This window comes from Gymnoscopelus microlampas, assembly GCF_963454915.1.
Source record: "Gymnoscopelus microlampas genome assembly, chromosome: 12".
In the NCBI taxonomy this organism is placed as follows: domain Eukaryota; kingdom Metazoa; phylum Chordata; class Actinopteri; order Myctophiformes; family Myctophidae; genus Gymnoscopelus; species Gymnoscopelus microlampas.
This window is the reverse complement of record NC_139949.1, coordinates 45,417,950-45,432,414: the sequence shown is the minus strand read 5'-3', so window position 1 is coordinate 45,432,414 and position 14,465 is coordinate 45,417,950. Positions and strand designations below refer to the sequence as shown.

Below are 14,465 nucleotides of genomic sequence, written 5' to 3'. Positions count from 1 at the left end.
ATTGTACCAGAACCAGAGGGTATGATGATGTTGCTTGCTGAAAAGAGCTGATACACAAGCTATCCTACAGTATATCATGTATTTTAGGCAAGCAAGTAGTAAGACATGAAGCTCATGAATACAGTACCTTGTACACCCGTCTCCAGTTCTTCTTGTTGTCCTTTAGCATCCTGGTCCACAGCATGTTCATCACTTCTGGGAACTGCTCATACATGAAGGTAGACCTACACACACACACACACACACACGCACGCACGCACACAACCAAAGAACGGCATCTTGTATCAATAGCATTTCATGACAAGAACATTGGAATGTGCAATTTCAGAAAACATGCATCATTAATTTATTTGCAAACTTAAACCTAACTCACTTAACTTGGCTAACCCTCTGGGGTGTGTGTGTGTGTGTGTGTGTGTGTGTGTGTGTGTGTGTGTGTGTGTGTGCCTTACTTGGCTATTTCTCCCATCAGCTGTCCCGACGGCCCCCAGGGGTCATCATTGGTGGCCTCTCTAACCTTGGACTCAATCTCAGAGTAGTTCATCACCACATTAGTGCTGGAGACACAAGAACACATGTTCACTATTAGTGCTATAAAAAAAAGTTTAAAGACACAATTACTATAAGCTACTACTTAAGCTACTACATAATACTAATACTGTTACTAATGGTTACTAGTGGTAACAGCAAGACTACAACTACTATTTGTTTATGTATACGGATCCCCATTAGCTGATGACTTAACGTCACCTAGTTTTCCTGGGGTCCAAGACATTAATATACGGTACATTAACAACAATAGAACATGTCACAGTGTATCACAAATAAACACAAAAAAACAAACAAAAAAATACAGTAGTTGTGGTTATTTCAGCAATACAGTAGCAGCAGTGATAAGATAGTAGTATCATCATAATAATAGTAATAATATTAGCAGTAGTCTATGTATGTGTATGTATACAGACGATCAGAGATCTCCGCCTACTGATAGTAAGTCTGGTGACATCTACGTAAATTAATTCAATGAATGGCCTAAAACTGGGTGGACAATAATATAACTGCATTGTAGAACCAACCAAAAAAGTAGTAGACAAAGGTTTATTACAGCTGGTTTTCTCCTTAAGTCCATACAATGAATTTAGATTTCCCAGACGCATTGGCATTGTCAGGCAGAGATATCTGATCGTCCGGCTACACGAGACTATAGGAGCAGCAGCATAACCCAATAACATTTGATTTATCACTCATGTCAGTTGATCATGAGTGATGTTGCCGGTCAGTCAGTCAGCCATGTTGGTGTGTTATGGGCCAATGTCCCCCCGTGTCCCCTTCACGCTCCACTGCTCACATAAGCAGGGTCATAACATAAGCAGGGTCATCATACTCTCACAACAACAAAGAAAGAGAGGAAGAGAGAGAGAGAGAGGGGGGGGGGGGGTACTGAGGCATGTTCATTTACTGTATGAACCCTCTCAACACAAAACAGTCAGGACTCAGGACCAGCCAAGGACAGACACACTCTCGGGCAGTGGTGGGACAAGTACTCCGAACTATTTATTTACTATTGCGAAATATTCAAAGTCAAGGACAGACCAACTCTCCGGCAGGCATGGCCCTGATTATCACATCTACACATCACAAGGGCCTACCTGCAGCGACACACACACACACACACACACACACACACACGCACACACGCACGCACACGCACACACACACGCACACATGCACACACACAAACTCCAGTGACTTGGTGACTAGAAATACAGTGCACACACGCAGACACAAAATAAAAAGTAGTATAAAAAGGACAGAGAGAGATAGAGCGTTTCATAACGAGAATCTCAGTCCACTGGCTGAATAATGAATGAAAGCTTCCTAAAAAGCCTGCGTCCTCGCCAGTACACTCACACATCAAACACACACACACACACACACACACACACACACACACACACACAAATATTCAGCTGCAAGGGAGACAAAGGAAGGTGAGTGTGTGTGCGCATGAAACCAAGGTTAGATGTGTGTGTAATAGTATTACTGTGTGTGTGCGCTGTGTGTGCTGTGTGTGCATGCGTGCGTGCGTGTGTGTGTGTGTGTGTGTGTGTGTGTGTGTGTGTGTGTGCTGTGTGTGTGTGTGTGTGTGTGTGTGTGTGTGTGTAGGACATTGAGAAGAAAAAAAATAAGAAAAAAAAACACCAAGCGCCCACGACTTCCTGGCCTCTTTGTTCTGCACGCTTGCTTGCTGATGCGTTTGTTCTGTGCATATACTGTGTGTGTGTGTGTGTGTGTGTGTGTGTGTGTGTGTGTGTGTGTGTGTGTTGCCGCTGCAGACCTGAACACAGTCCTCTAGCAAACACACCGTCAGAAGCGCTGCAACATGAAACGTGCTCTTCCCTCCCTTATAGCCCGTCTCTAACCCTGCTTTTATACCTTTCCTTAACCCCTCTCAACTCGCCTCCATTCCTCGCCTCCTCTCCTACTCCCCTAGCCCTTTCCTGCTCCTTCATCTCCCCTCGTCTCCTCCGGCCCGTCCCTGCTCCTCTCCCACTCCCATTCTCCTCTGCTCCTGTTCAACAGAAGAAGAAAGAAGTGTTTGTACTTTTCTTTTTTTTTAAGAGCCTGGCCTTTGTATCGTTCTGGTCGAATTATCGGCCATTATTTGTCTTTTTGGATAACATCGATATCGGCAATTACGTAGCAGATGTGTCCCAATCATTATAGTTGAAAAATAGATCTACGAGCTTGTAGATCGGTGACTGTTAACATTTTGGAATACGGCTTAAGTTTTGTGTTTATGTTCATGTATTTGTTTGCTTATAAGATCATTCTTCTGAAATAGAAACTTCAGAAAAGTTTGAAATTCAAATCCAAGTTTTTCAAGTTGATTTTAACTTTTTGCAATTTTGGACAAATTATCGGTCAAAACATCGATAATCAATATGAGGTGGTCTACGACTCAAAAGGATCGGCATTGGACCCAAAACTCGGGCAGCATCGGTCGAGCTCTACTTTTTTTTACAGCAGGTTTGTTTTGTTGGGTGTAGGCTAGAGAAACGCTCTGACGACCTGACTCCTAACCTGCCGAAAAACCCAAGGCTTGCTTCCCTGTTCGAGCCCTGTTCACATACACCCATAAAGAATCTATTCACCGCATCCGATCAGCCATGACAGCCGCGCCCGAGGCCTCGTATCGGTTACCCCACCTGGGCTGTTGGCTGGATCTATGTGCTGCACCATTCACGTCCGCCTTGTCTTATATCTCTTAATGCCTGGCCTGTTTATTCTCCGGTCTTAATGCGGCCTTCCCTTCCACCCCAATGATGGGCTGTACAATGCATTATGGTTATGCTAGCACAGCATTAAAGTGGTTCAAAATAAAAGTTAAGCTCACAACACACACCCTAATGCGTTGTTGTGAGCTTCTAGATCGTCTATTTTCGTCGTATGATTACATTTTAATATCATTTTAGAACACTTTGGCATGGTATAAGATCAAGCACAACCGTGGCTATTCATAGAGAACTGTTGGGGCCAATAACAGCATTTATGCTTGCACGTTTCTGGAGGCTGCAAGTGAAAAAAGATTGTGCAGAGCAGATTGTTGTCAGAAAGAATTATAGAGTGTGCAACGAAAGAATAGCAATGATCAATAAATACATTATAATAAATGATTTCAGTATGGTCCTGTGACACATAATTTTTCTCTGCACTACTTACAGTATGTGAGAGCAATCCATAGTATAATTCATTCAGATTCAGTGAATATAAATATCAAGAGATACTGGCACAATCAATGCAAGAAACGGTAGATTCTTTGTTAAATCATTAATATTAGCAGTTCAGTAATTGCCTATTCCGCCAATCTGATAAAAAAAAAATCAGACCCAAAACCACAACCCAGTTTTAGGTCCGGTTTAGCTGATTATAGAGTAGTGGGTCAAGCATTTAGGCAACGCCTAAAGACTGATGGAGAGACTGTAAATGGCCAATATACACAGCATACACAGCATCATCAGTCTATCTTTAACCACAACCTATTCTGTTAAAATAAAGGCTCTGTCTTTAGTTGCTTAAAGAAGAAGCTGGTTTCCACTGAAAACGGAACTGCTTTGAAGACGCCACAAGGCCCCCTCCCATCTTGGTGTGCTGCCATACCAACAACAATACAGAAACAACACAGCAGGATCTCAAAAAGCCAGTGATCAAAGACACCAAGACAGAGAGTCAAAGGCGTTGTACTATGTGTCTGTCTGTCTGAAGTCTGAACACTGAACTGAAATGCTGTGGTGATGTTGTTAACAGTGTTGCAGTGATGCTGGTGTTTGTCATCCTAATGGACCAGGTACCTCAGGCTCAACTCATGAACAAATACAGTTGACCTCACAGTGAAATCCACAGGCCAATGTGGGACATTTACAGGAAGGTGTAGATTTAATGACGAGATATTCACCTAAAGTACAGAACGTAAAATCATCACAAACTAAAATATTGTGGGCTAATCTTTGGCCCTGCGTCATCTCATTTCATGGGACTTTTGAGATTTCAGGGGACATGTTTATTTCTGATAATGCCATTATACATATTTTTTATTGCCATGCACTGTAGCACTGGGCAACACTTATATGATAATAGATAGACTTATATTGTGTTGTCTTTTCCGGGTTTTAAATACTGCATGAAGTGATCTGAAAATTCATGACAGTTCTAGCTGTGCTATTACTTGCCATAACCCAATTGTTATTACTGATGATCCTTTATCAACAATCTCATTGTGTAAATATTCATCACAATATCAATATTTAGGTACTGGTCAAAGATGTGACTGAGGTGTGTCCATGTCGCCCTGCCTACTGCACTGTACTGTTACAGTACACGTGCTTTCGTTCAGTAACATTGCATCAAATAAGAAATAATAGAAACGGCATTAACAACAAAGTCTAAAAGCCAGTGGGTACCCTTATTCAGCCTCCAAGCATACAGTTATGGTACACATATACAAAAAGGACCAAAGGGTCCTCTTCTATAAGCTAATGTTGATAGTAAACACTAGCCAGATATGGGTTTATGTTTGTAGTATGTATGGATGGATGGTTGAGTTGGCTGACTAAATCAAATAATGATATGTCTGACCAGACATCTAGATATCTCTGTTGTGTCATGGGTGTGACCATGGGGGGCATCATGATGAGGCAAGGTGGAGACCCCCAGCACGCTTCATAGCTGATTAACAAGGTGCCAATGGTTATCATGTAATCTTCACAAGACCAGAAAAACCACACAATGTAAGGGTGGGAAAGACAGACAGACAGACAGACAGACAGACAGACAGACAGACAGAGAGACAGACAGACAGGCAGGCAGACAGACAGGCAGGCAGGCAGGCAGGCAGGCAGGCAGGCAGACAGACAGGCAGGGCGTGATGCCTCTGCACCAGCAGACAGGGTTTAAGTGTTTGCACTAGGCTAGTGGAATTAGCCTGCTGCTTGCAGCATACATTGCTTGCATCCCAATGGTCGGTGTGATCAAATTTAAGATGAGCTGTGGTTTTTGTGTTGCCATAGTAACGTTAGTGTGTGTGCGGTGTAGGCTACATGATGCTACCAGTCCTAAAGAGTACTACATCATCAACCATGCATTGTGTCCATGCATGAAACACAGGCTATAGTGTCTGCTAGCTTAATACCAGCTAACAGCTGAGCTGAGAGTCTGCATGTGACGTCACAGAACAGAGGGCCGTTATGGTGATGGGTGCCATAGCCCGGAGGGACAGCCGCATTGTGATTGGTTAGTTAATTATACAATTTAGTACCTAATGTAAACAAATACAAAAAATAAAAAATCAATTAAGGGTCCATTTGGTTACATTTGTATACCGTCCGAGTTAAGTTAATAATTAGTTAAATTAAATGAATTCATTGATCTATTGTAAATGGCATGAGCCCTATAGTCAACAAATAACAGAGGGTAACCGGAAGGCTCGCCCAAAACACGCTCACCCCCATTTTTTTCCGCCTACCAGCGGTTCTTGTATTCTTGTTTTACAGAGGATAAGGTTAGAAATAAGTTTAGGGTTAGCCATAGTTTGACTGAGGTTACTTTGAGGAATAAGGTTAGTTTTAGGCATAGTTTACTGAGGTTACGTTTAGGAATACCAGGAGAATACCACCGGATTTGACTGTGTTTTGGGGCCAGCGTAAAATAAGAGAGCAAAGAAAAATAATAAGTACAACAGGCTGGTTAACCAGACAACCACTGACTTAAACAGCACCACAGTAAACATAACCAACAAAAAACACAACATGTTTTATAACATTAATTATTTTTCGCAGCATAATTACACTATTTTTTCCATCCAAAAAACACATTTATTGCATCTAATCCACCGAGACTCTCCTGCTATGACAACCAGTGGTGTAAAGTGACATTTACCCAAGTACTGTCCTTGAGTACAATTTTGAGGTATTCTTACTTTACTGGAGTGTTTCCAATATTCAATAGTTTCACTTCTACTCCACTGCATCTCAGAGGCAAATCTTGTACTTTTACTCCACTACAATTATTTGGAAACTTTAGTTACTAGTTACTTTGTCGATTTTTATTATTATAACACATACATTAACCTCTTGTAGCATGGTTCCAAACGAATCTGCCATTGCAAAATTGCATTGCACTTGCGCAGTGTTTATTGTCTGGCCACGCGAGGCTAAACCTCTTCAGCCCTCTATATATATATATTTTGGGCGTTAGAAAATACATCATCACGACGCATTGTGAGCTTGAAGATCTGCTATTTTTAAAAGATGTGTATACATTTTAACTTTACTTGGGAAATGGGGACATTCTGCATATTGAGTACTTTTACTTTTAGTAGGTACATTTTTATGCCAATACTTTTGTACTTGTACTAAAGTACTTTTACTTAAACAGAGTATTTCTACATTGCACTATTTATACTTTTACTCAAGTAAAACCACTGAGCGTATTGCATCTGTGTAATAATCCACAGAGACTCTCCTGCTATGACAACCAGCAACCACCTTTTTTAGCCAATCACGCCGCGACCGTCTCTCTGGGCTATGGGGTGTAAAGATCTCCTCCAGCTGAGCTACAGCAGGGAGCAGGCAGGCAGCAGCAGCTAGCAGGGTTAGCTTAGCTCAACCGTGCACCGCTATATACTCACGCTTTATCGACTAGTTCTCTGACTTTCCACATGTTTAGCATGTCCCCGTGGGCCCGCCGCGTCGATCCCCCGTCGCCCCGCGTCTCCCAGCCGGCTCCAGATGCAGCAGATCCCCCGGTGAGACGGTCCTCCCTGCCTCCTCCTCCTGACGGGGTGATGATGGTGAGGGTGATGATGGTGGTGATCAGTGTTGCCAGATTTTGCAAGAGAAACAAGCAACCAGGTTTGATTGATTGAATACTTTATTTAGAAAAGACATGGAAACAGTACATGGAAGCACAATTCACAATACAAGGTCCTCTAAACTGTATTTCTCATAAAAGCACAATGGCTTATTTAAAATAAGATCCCCACGCACTCAAATCACGATGATGACATTAAGAAAACAGACAAATATACACTAAGTATGCAGAACGTCATACAATCAGCCTACATTACTGGTATAAAAAACAAGAAATATATACAATAGACAGTTCCGGGGCGGGGGGGGGGGGGGGGGGGGGGGGTAGGTTAAGACTTTGACAGGGGCCAGTTTGGAATTGCAGCCTGTGAGAAAGTGAGTAGGGTTTTACATTCCTTTACTCCCTTAGGTAGGGCATTCCACATTTTTTGTTGTATAGCACGAGAAAGAGTTCATTCCATTGTCTTTGAAAACAAGCCTAAAAGAAGCAACTATATTCCTCCACATGAGGGCATTTGAAATACAAGCTCACAACTGAGCTTGTAGATCTGCTATTTTCAAAAGAATCTTGAAAAAAGTGAAACATTTTAAATATTTTTTGAAACTTTTAACAACGCAAATCAATCAATCAAAACAAGTAAAAAAAAAAAAACACAACCCGCAACCAGTGCCACCAACATTTACAAAGAATTTTACAGAAAGACAAGCCTACAGTTGCTTATAATAAGCAGACATGGCAACACTGATGGCGGTGATGATGAGGAGCTCCTACCGCTGCTAATGGGATGGACCGGCCCCTGTTGCCCAGGCAACGCGCGTTACTGCCTACGTCACGGATGCGTAGAAGATGGTCTGAGAGAACAGAACAGAACAGAACAGAACAGAACAGAACTGAACTGAACTGAATATAACAAAACAGAATATAACAGAACAGAACAGAACAGAACAGAACAGAACAGACTAGAGTAGAACAGAACAGAACAGAACAGAACAGAACAGAATAGAATTGGGGTGCAAGTGCAACAGTTAATCAAACTAATAGTTTTGAAAGAATATTACAAAATAATACAATAATCATACATTGGTAATAAAATAATCAATTAATAATTGCAGCTCTAAATAGAATAGACCCCTTAACAGACGACGTCACACTGATGAGAACCAGTATGCGTGCAACCAGTATGCGCGCAATGAAACCCATTCTATCAGCTCTAGCTAGGACACGCCTCACTAGCCAACACACAAGAGGGGGTTGGGGTGTGCTGAAACCAGCGCACCCCGAAACAACAGGTTGCAAATTGATTGTGTGAAACAATCACCTGTGCTTCCAGTCTAAATGTTAGTAAACAAATAATTGGTCTATAGGCCTACAATTAATCTTTCTGTTGGGTGAGAATCTACATTCTTATTCTATTGTCTGTATGTTACATGTTATATGTCCTAACATCAAGTCAAGATGCAATTCTGAATTCTAGAAAGTGTGTTGGTAACACCTCTCTACACCAACGGTTCCCAATTCGTTCAGGCAGCGACCCCCCAAAATATTCATATTTGAATAATCACATTTGAACTGGGGAACCCCCAAAATAATCATATTCGAACTAGGGACCACCCCAAAATAATCATATTTATTTGAACTGGGGACCCCCCACCCTGACAAGCACTTGGAATTGTAGGCTTTACATTTAGTTTGACTAGGTTCCACAGATAAATATTGTGGAAAAAAAGCCAAACTACAAGCTCACAACGCCTTGCACTGTGAGGCGTTGTGAGCCTCTTTCTACACGTAATATTTGACAATTTGGCCAATTTGGTATTAAAAAGGTCTTAATTAAAGGTCATTAAATTGTAACTTTAGAAATGTGCAGATACCCTGTACTGTATGTGGCATTTTACCATTACATATTGAAACAGGAAGATTTAGGGGCGTAGCTGAGGAGGATAGAATATGTGAATACTGTGATTTGAATGAGGTGGAGAATGAAATCCATTTTATTTTGTTTTGTCCTTTGTATAATGATCTGAGAGATATTGTTCAAAAAAGTCCACACCCCTGACCTAAACCTGATAGATTATGAGAATGGTGCTTTAATTGAATTTCTTTTTCTTCATGTTTTTGGATTTTCAGAATATCTTTATAAAGCGTGGGATTGGAGGAGAAGGGTGATTTATAATAGATGAATTTTCATAAATGTTTATGTGCAGGTATATATGAATGTGTGTATTGTATGCGGCTTGTTTAAAATCAGGCTGTATTAGGAGTTGCTGGTTGGGTATACACTGGAATCTTTATTTTGTCTTTGTTTTAAAATTGATGTGTCTGATAATCCCATGTGGGATGGGTCAAGAAATTGTCCAGACACGGAAATAAAACATTAATTAATTCATTCATATACCGTATATTGGTTTGCTTACTGTTGAGTGAGAAAACAAAGTTGTTCATTAAGCTAATCAGCTGGGGATCCCCCCAAAATAATTTGGGGACCCCCTGGGGGTCCCAACCCCCAGTTTTAGAACCACTGCTCTACACATTTACACTTGTATTACTAATTACTGCTCAGTATGTTTGTATTTACCTTTTGTATTTACCTACTTGTAATTGTTTTTGTTCTTATTATAGTTGGTGGGTATTGTTATCACAGTCAAATCTTGTTGAATCTTAGGTTAGGGTTACAATTTTCCCAATTGTTATGGTCAAGGCAGACTTTCAGTTTTTCATTTTTGTATTTTCTCCATTCATTACCTTGATGTTGTCTCCTTTTTCTCAGAATCAGCGACCTCCAGAATACATCTGGTCCTGACCGCCATCCACGGTGATCCAGGAAGGTGGTAATGAAGGCAGACTCAGGATACAGAGGATGTAACAAAAGGTGACTATTTATTGACAGCACAACACTCAACATGTTAACCAGTGGTGGGAAAAGTACTCTAATTTTGTACTTAAGTAAATGTATCAATACCGCAATGTAGAAATACTCCGTTACAGTAAACTTGAGTTTACTGTAACTTAAGTAAAAGTACAAAGGTATTGGCATCAGAATGTACTTAAAGTACCAAAAGTAAAAGTACTTATTATGCAGAATGTCCCGTTTTCACAAGGTATCATGTGTGTATAACATTTATTAAAATCTTTTGAAAATAGCAGATCTACAAGCTCACAGCTTGTAGATCTGCTATTTTCAAATCAAATCTTGGGGGGAAATTATAATAAGCAGACCTGGCAACACTGCCTTTATCATGATTGTTAACCAAGTGGACATTTAAAGGTTTGTAACTCTGACAGTGTACAAGTGGAACCGCCCCGGTTCCCCACTGTCAAAGTTATGGGGGTCCGTGGCCTAATTCATACCAAACAGTGGGGGGGGTCCTTGAGATGTAAACGTTTGAGAACCAAATACCATAACACACATACAGTACAGGTGAGCCATCGGTGTCGTGTGTTTTTGTGCTGCAGTGCTGCTATCTATGACAACTGAATCTCCCTCATGGGAGAAATACAGGTCTATCTATTTACTTTGAGCGTTTAACCAATAACGAAATTCCCTCCAGTTGGCTTGGCCCAGTGATGTCAGCGATGACGTTATCAAGCTTATATAAGCGGGGACGAGTGCTCCTGGATGAATAGTCAACAAATCAAATCACATTATTTACACGAGAATACCACGCAAGTCCAGTCGATCCTCTGGTTTGTGTCGATCCGTGTTGCTTTCTTGTTGGACATGCCCCTCATGGGAGATGGATGGCCTGTTCGAGGTGCGTTCCGTGTCCTGGTGCTGCTGCTGGCCGTCGTTGTGTTGCAGGCCGCCGTTGTGTCGGCCGCGGTTCTTCCCACCATCCCAGAGGAACACACGGTGCTCACAGAAGGGCTCCGACCACAGAGAGGCCTGAGTGGAGAAGATGACCCAGGCGAAGGGAACCTGGGCTTCTTCCACGCCTTCGTGGCGGCCCTCTCGGTCATCGTCGTCTCCGAGCTGGGAGACAGGACGTTCTTCATCGCCGCCATCATGGCCATGAGCTACAACCGGCTCATGGTGCTCGCGGGAGCCATGCTGGCGCTGGGCCTCATGACCTGCCTGTCGGTCCTGTTGGGCTACGCCACCATCATCGTCCCCAGGATCTACACCTACTACGTCTCCACGGCCCTGTTCGCCGTCTTTGGCGTGCGGATGCTGAGAGAGGGCATGAGGATGAGTGCCGACCAGGGGCAGGAGGAGCTGGCGGAGGTGCAGGTGCAGATCAGGAAAAAGGACAAGGAGCTCCAGCGGAATATGCTGGCGGGCGGGACGGCGGACATGGGCACCGTCACGGGGGCCACTCCGCCTGAGGGCAAGTGGCACAGCTTCGTCTCGCCCATTTTCCTCCAGGCGTTCACCCTCACCTTCCTGGCGGAGTGGGGCGACCGCTCCCAGCTCACCACCATCATCCTAGCCGCCAGTGAACATCCCGTTGGAGTGGCGGTGGGCGGTACGCTTGGACACGGTCTGTGCACAGGACTGGCTGTGATTGGAGGAAGGATGGTGGCCAAGAAGATCTCCGTCAAGACTGTTACGATCATCGGAGGGATCGTTTTCCTGGTCTTTGCCATCTCTTCCATTTTCATCAAGCCGGATTTTAACACATGATTTGTACGATAAGACTCAACCCCAGTCAGTGCAGCTGGATTCTGCTCAGTGTGACACCATGTGCTAACACAGGAGCCCCCAAGGCTGCCCTCTGAGCCCCTCAACTCTCTGTACACCCACAACGGCATGGCCGACTGACCCTGACGCCAACCATCTGGGGAATGCATTTCCAGCTTGCATAGTTCCTGACTCACATCGTTCCCAACTTGCGTGGTCCCCTAGTAGTCTTAAGTGTTTAATTTTTTTGTTTATTTTTATTATTTTTTTGAATTTTGACATTTTTTACGTATGACTGACTGACATGACCAAGATGCCAGGCACCAAGTTGTAAGTGGTAAAGGGTGTGGAAGTGCGTGCGTGTGTGAGTGCACAGCGAGAGAGGACTAGTCTGTGACTCTGTGTAGCAAGTGGAGGACCTGCTGACTGATGGGGCTCTCTCCTTCATTACAATGATCTAATACAGTGGGTTCCAAACTGGGGGGTCTCCAAATTATTTCGGGGGGTCCTCTGATGATCAGCTTAATGTGCAACTTTGTTTTCTCACTCGACAGTAAGCAAACCATCATACAGTATAAGCAGGGTATCTGCACATTTCTAAAGTTCCAATTTAGTGACTTTTAAGACCATTTTTAATACCAAATTGGCCCACAACACGTGAGCTTGTAGATTTCACAATGTTTATCTGTGGAACCGAGTCAAACTAAATGTAATGCCTACAATTTCAAGTGCTTGTCAGGGGGGGGGTCCCCAGTTGAAATATGATTATTTAGGTGGTCCCCAGTTCAAATGGGATTATTTTGTGGGGTCCCCAGTTCAAATGTGATTATGTTGGGGGCTCCCCAGTTCAAATGTGATTATTCTGGGTGGTCCCCAGTTCACATGATTATTTGGGGGGTCGCGGCCTGAAAAAGATGTATTGCACCAGCTCAGTTAAAAACAAAGGACAATTAAAAGCGGCCTATGACTATGCCACCTCGAAAATAAGGAGTCTAGGACTCTGTTGGTCTACTCTATTCTATGTGTGGTTCAATCCAAACAAACAAAGCAGATTTGCATAACATTATTTGATAACTAGGGCAACGCCCGATGGGAACGCATGCGCCTTCAGTTATGTTATGTAATACCTGTTTGTGTACCCGTTGTCAGAGTATTTAACCACTTAAACCCTATATGGTTGACCGGAGTCCCTCAGGGCTCTACACTAGGGTCTTTTCTGTTTTCTGTCATTGTGGGGAAAGCTTTCGCAGAAAAAAAGCTCACAGCGCGTTGTGAGCTTGTCGATCGGCTATTTCCTGCGAGAGCTTTCCCCACAATATGGATGCTGGGGTTTAAGTGGTTAGTGGGCATAGACAGAAAGACAGACAGACAAACACAAAGACACAGACACAGACAGATAGGGATTTGAGGATCTATAGATATTTCTGGACAACAGCTGATCCGATCGACTTCCCACTTGGCATTACACTCCCTTGGTTGATAATGCTACTAATTATGCAACTAAATGCAATTGTTAATTAGTAGAACCAGTTAACAATTGCAGCACCTTTTCTGACGTGAACGCAAATCATTATTATCACGAACACACCTACTGTTTACACTAGCTCAGTGGTTCTCAAACATTTTAAATTCAACTACCCCATAACACTGACTGTGTACAAAGGGTCCCCTTGGTTCCATTTAGAGTTAGCCTACAGACCTGTAAGGGTCCATTTGGAACCCCCCTCGTGGAACACTGAACCCATTTCTTTCCATATGATAACAAGTACTAAACTCATTTTGGGGGTAGGGTTTTTTCTGTCCTATTAAAATTGGCCACCAGATGGCAGTGTAATCCCACTCTTCCCAGTGTTGAGAGGTATGCAGTGAGATATAGATATTGGCCTACAGTATGTACATGTATACTTCTGATTAAAGGATCTATTTCCAACCTTGCTACCTATACAATGAAAACCAACAAACGGAAAAGCAAATACAATCTTAATTTTCTATAAGCCACTCTTTTTAGTCAAAATGTGCTTTTTGACTAGATTGTGATTCTGTTGAGGAACTATACAGTAAAATACATCAGTGTTCATCTACCTATTTGTAACTGTGAGAGTGTACAAAGAAACCTTACAGGTCCATTTGGTTACATTTGTACACTCTCAGAGTTACAGACCTGTAAGGGTTCAATTTGGTTCCTAAAAGGCTGTAGATTCAAATAGCTTGGAATCCCCATCCCCATCGATGATGTCATTGGTAGGCAGGTGTCTGACCTGTCCGTAGCTCACCAATGAGACGCAAAGAGAGTAGACAGAAATTGCGCCGTATTATTATGAGCATTAGTGAGGACCAATTATAAGATATAAGGTTGAAAATGAGCAGAGTGCTCCTTTAAGCACAATTTTGAGGGATATTTCTTTACTTAAGTATTTCTGTGTCTTGTTACCTCATACTTCTACCCCATTACATCTCAGAGGCAAATATTGTAGTTTCT

At 42.6% G+C, this 14,465-nt stretch overlaps 2 protein-coding genes across 3 annotated transcripts in view; one reads left to right on the top strand and one right to left on the bottom strand.

The window, feature by feature from the left end:
• The window catches only part of LOC311058006 (clathrin interactor 1-like), a 34,688-nt gene extending 27,345 nt beyond the window's left edge, over window positions 1-7,343 (bottom strand). For both annotated transcript variants that reach the window (XM_084075256.1, XM_084075257.1), the window contains exons 1-3: window positions 7,187-7,343; window positions 453-557; window positions 128-224 (exon numbers count right to left, since the gene is read on the bottom strand). In XM_084075256.1, the coding sequence (XP_083931382.1) occupies window positions 128-224; window positions 453-557; window positions 7,187-7,227 (243 nt within the window). In that variant the 5' untranslated portion in view covers window positions 7,228-7,343. The remainder of the gene's footprint in view (window positions 1-127; window positions 225-452; window positions 558-7,186) is intronic.
• Window positions 7,344-11,086: 3,743 nt separating this feature from the next.
• On the top strand, window positions 11,087-11,989 carry LOC311057380 (putative divalent cation/proton antiporter TMEM165; the record flags this gene model as incomplete). Its single annotated transcript, XM_084074339.1, has 1 exon — window positions 11,087-11,989. The coding sequence occupies one exon, from the start codon at window positions 11,087-11,089 to the stop codon at window positions 11,987-11,989; it is 903 nt and encodes a 300-aa protein (XP_083930465.1).
• Between the last annotated feature and the right edge of the window lie 2,476 nt (window positions 11,990-14,465).